Below are 4,022 nucleotides of genomic sequence, written 5' to 3' on the forward strand. Positions count from 1 at the left end.
GTGGTTCTCTATTTTCTCCAGTGTCATTGCTAGGCCCTTCAATAGGCTTCAGAGACTCTCTTGCTGTTTGGCAATGCTGATGGCCTCCCTTTTGTGTAATATTATGTTCTTCAATCTCGACAGACCAGAAGAAACAGAGTCAGAAGAGGGGAAGTACATCAGGTCAATGATGATAGGACTGGAAAGTGTCTTAATTACACTCCCTCTGCAACTACTGATCATTTTCCTGTTCACCTACTCCCAGAAGGAACCTCATGTGACTCTAGAAAAGGTATCTCCCCGAAAGGATTCCTTGGAGCTGGAAAATATATACTGGGAGGAATTTCTGAAAAAGTGGCATGCTCATGAAACTGTGCATGCACCCACCAAGGAGTCTTCGAAGCTTCCATCTGGGAAAAGTCCTAAACTTCAAAAGACTGCCAAGGTGCCCTCTGCGACTCGGCGCCAGCGTGAGAAAGGAGAGAGCAAGGTCTCACACACCCAGGGAAAAAATATAAATGCCAGTAACTCAAACACAAATAACAATAAAGATGTTGCTTCTAGAGAGCTGCCTTCCCACGTGGGTCCCGTAGAACTCAAGGAAAAGAGCAGGATCGCTATACCTTCGTGTTGTGTTTATATAGCATGGTTCTTGGTTTTTGCCACGTCCAGTATATCTTCGTTCTTCATCGTATTTTACGGGCTGGCCTATGGCTATGAAAAGTCAACGGAATGGCTCTTTGCATCGTTTTGTTCATTCTGTCTCTCCGTTTTTCTGGTGCAGCCATGTAAAATTATACTGTTGTCATGCTTCAGAACAAGTAGGCCCAAGTATTGTAAAAACCTCCCGTGGGCAAGCCGGTACTGCTATACCGAGATCGAGCTGCACAGCACGTTGAGCCCAGAAGAAATGCAAAAGCGACATGAGCAGATCGTGCAGCTCCGAAGATCGAGGATGTACCAGCCCCTCACGGAAGATGAAATCCTAATATTCAAAAGAAAGAAGACAATCAAGAGAAGGGCTTTCCTGTTCCTGTGTTACATTCTGACTCACTTCATCTTTCTAGCCCTCCTGTTGAGCCTCGTCGCCCTCCTGCGCCACACGGACAGCTTTTACTATAATCAGTTGATTCGCAATCAGTTCTCTGTGGATCTCGGCTCGGTGACCAAGCTGGTGGACATCTACAGGTGGCTGAACAGCGTGCTAGTGCCTCTGCTCCACAATGACCCGAATCCAACGTTTCTTCCCGACAGCTCCTCTAAAATCCTGGGTCTTCCCCTGCTGAGGCAGGTGAGGGCAAAAGCTGGCGATAAACTCTGCCTGCCTGCCAACAACTTTGCGCAAACCAGCATGGAAGGAGAAGTCCATTGTCATCCCAACTATGGCACCGACCCGGAAGACACGAGAAACTACTCTAGCCTTTGGACCAAAGTTGCAAAGAGGTCTGAGGACAAGCATACCAACGGGTTTACTTACAAGCCTCCAGAGAAGACATGGGGCTATTTCTCCCACGGACTCTTACACACCTACGGGTCAGGAGGCTATGCATTCTATTTTTTCCCAGAACAGCAGCAGTTTAATTCCACCGTGAGGCTCAGGGAACTCCAGAGCAGCGGCTGGCTTGACGAGAACACGTGGGCCGTGATTCTGGAGCTGACCACCTTCAATCCAGACGTCAGTCTGTTCTGTAGCGTTTCTGTCATTTTCGAGGCGTCTCAGTTAGGAGTTGTGAACACGAGTATATCCGTGCACTCCTTCTCGGTTGCTGATTTCGACAGGGAAACTTCAGCAGAAATCTACTTGTATGTGGCCATTCTCATTTTTTTTTTAGCCTACATGGTCGATGAGGGCTATATCATCATGCAAGAAAGGGCCTCCTACGTGAGAAGTGTGTATAATCTGCTCAACTTTGCTTTAAAATGCATATTTACCGTGCTGATTGTGCTCTTCTTCAGGAAGCACTTCTTGGCCACGGGCATAATTCGGTTTTACTTGTCGAACCCTGCAGATTTCATTCCCTTTCACGCAGTTTCTCAAGTAGATCACGTCATGAGGATCATTTTGGGTTTCCTGTTATTTCTGACCATCTTGAAGACCCTCAGGTATTCCAGATTCTTTTATGATGTGCGCCTGGCTCAGAGGGCCATTCAGGCGGCCCTTCCCGGCATCTGCCACATGGCCCTGGTGGTGTCCGTGTACTTCTTTGTGTACATGGCCTTCGGCTACCTGGTGTTCGGGCAACACGAGTGGAACTATAGTAACCTGATCCATGCCACGCAGACGATATTCTCCTATTGCGTCTCCGCGTTTCAGAACACCGAGTTCTCCAACAACAGGGTTCTGGGGGTCCTATTCCTCTCATCGTTCATGCTGGTGATGATCTGCATATTGATCAACTTATTTCAGGCAGTGATTTTGTCTGCCTATGAGGAAATGAAGCAGCCCGTGTATGAGGAACCATCAGACGAAGCGGAAGCCATGACCTATCTGTGTCGCAGGCTAAGAGCTATGTTTAGGTTTCTGACCTTCCAACCCAGGGACGAAGATGAACCAGAGTTCTTTGTCAACATGCTGTATGGGCAGCCGGAGAAGAACAGCCGCCGGTATCTGGGGCTGAAGACCAGAAACATCAATGGGAAGAAAATGGTTTATCTTGTTGTGTGATCAGTGGCAGGGTCAAGAACCATAGGCAAGAGTCCCCCCAGATGCTCATTCTGTGGGTATAAGAAATGTTCAATGGCTCAGTAGTGCTCTCTACCCATGTCCTGGAAAATGCACACCCCACATTCGGAAGTATCTCCACCTTTGGCCTCTACTCTTGAGTGTTGGGGTATAGGGCAGGTCTGCAGTATGGGAGCCCAGGGCTGATTTCCCTCTAGAGGAGAACTTAGTGTCTTTGGAGCGCACAGCAGTTTAGAGTATTAGAGACCCAGATTTGGGGGAGAGAGAGCTAAAGGGCCCCCACTCCACCTCTCCAGGGCAGAGCATTCTCCTGTTGCGACTGTGTCCCTGGGGCTGGGAGCCAAGAGCTTGTGGCTCCCTCAGTCTCTCTGGGAGTTCCCTTTGCAGACCAGGGCTGGAGCACCCCTCCCCCCCCCATCAGCCCCAGGCCCCACAATCCAGCTGAGCCAGGGCTGGAGGGACCTTGTGGTGAGTTTGGGATCTGTCCTCCTGCTTTTGAATTCAGGGATGGGACCTGAGGGTCAGAATTCTGAGCTTCCCATCAACTCCCTTGGGCTACTGCCAGTTAAAGATGTGAAATTTAATAGCATTTTCCGGCCATTAGACATGAATTTTGTTCAACATCAAAAAGGTGTGTGTGTGTGTGTGTGTGTATGTTTGTGGTGGGGGGTGGGGAGTGGGTTCACACTGAAAGATAGTAAATGTTCTATATATCGACTATAACAATATATCCATCCAGGACTTGGGCTTTGGGTTATTCACAGCATGGTGGATTATTTCGGAATAATAAAGAAAATGTGGTTTATTGTTAAAGAGCAATATGGGCTCGTAACTCTTATAGTTCTGCTCAGAAGCATGTTCATTTATGTAGATGCCAGTTTAAGCTTTATCAGAATTAAATGTGAGATTTCTCCTCTGAGACTTGCCGTGATTTCTGCGTGAGGAGCATATATACAGAGGGCTCCTGCCCTCCACATGGAGAGCCAGTGAAGGGGGACAATGCAATCAGGTGGGTGACGACTTTGTCCCAAGGCCTTGCTACTCACTCGGTGCCCCTGTGGTCCTGACTGTGCTGAAATGGCTTACACGCACACACACGGGTGTTCCATGCCACTCACCCAATAGTGTCTGAAGGATGATTTGGATTTCTTTCCTTTTTTAAAATTTAATTTATTTATTTGAAAAAGAGATAGACAGGAGGGCAGAGGGCGAAGCCAACTCTCCGCTGAGCAGGGAGCAGGAAGCGGGACTGGATTGCAGGATCCTGGGATCATGACCTGAGTGGAATGTAGAAGCTAACTGAGCCACCCAGGCGTCCCTCTCTTTTTACCTGTAAATATGTGGTTTCTTTTGGGAAACC

General features: G+C 48.3%; 1 protein-coding gene across 1 annotated transcript; it reads left to right on the top strand.

The window, feature by feature from the left end:
• Window positions 1–6: 6 nt before the first annotated feature.
• LOC145718576 (polycystin family receptor for egg jelly-like) lies at window positions 7–3,581 on the top strand. The gene has a single exon (XM_081810081.1). It carries the CDS (start codon window positions 74–76, stop codon window positions 2,642–2,644), a length of 2,571 nt encoding a protein of 856 aa, XP_081666207.1. The 5' UTR covers window positions 7–73; the 3' UTR covers window positions 2,645–3,581.
• The last annotated feature ends 441 nt before the right edge of the window (window positions 3,582–4,022 follow it).

This window comes from Leptonychotes weddellii, unplaced genomic scaffold (genome assembly GCF_054177405.1).
Source record: "Leptonychotes weddellii isolate Sample4059 unplaced genomic scaffold, ASM5417740v2 HiC_scaffold_17934, whole genome shotgun sequence".
Classification (NCBI taxonomy): Eukaryota; Metazoa; Chordata; class Mammalia; order Carnivora; family Phocidae; genus Leptonychotes; species Leptonychotes weddellii.

Coding starts and splice junctions, on each gene's coding strand:
- LOC145718576 (XM_081810081.1), top strand. CDS start 74: ATGCTGATGGCCTCCCTTTTGTGTAATATTATGTTCTTCAATCTCGAC.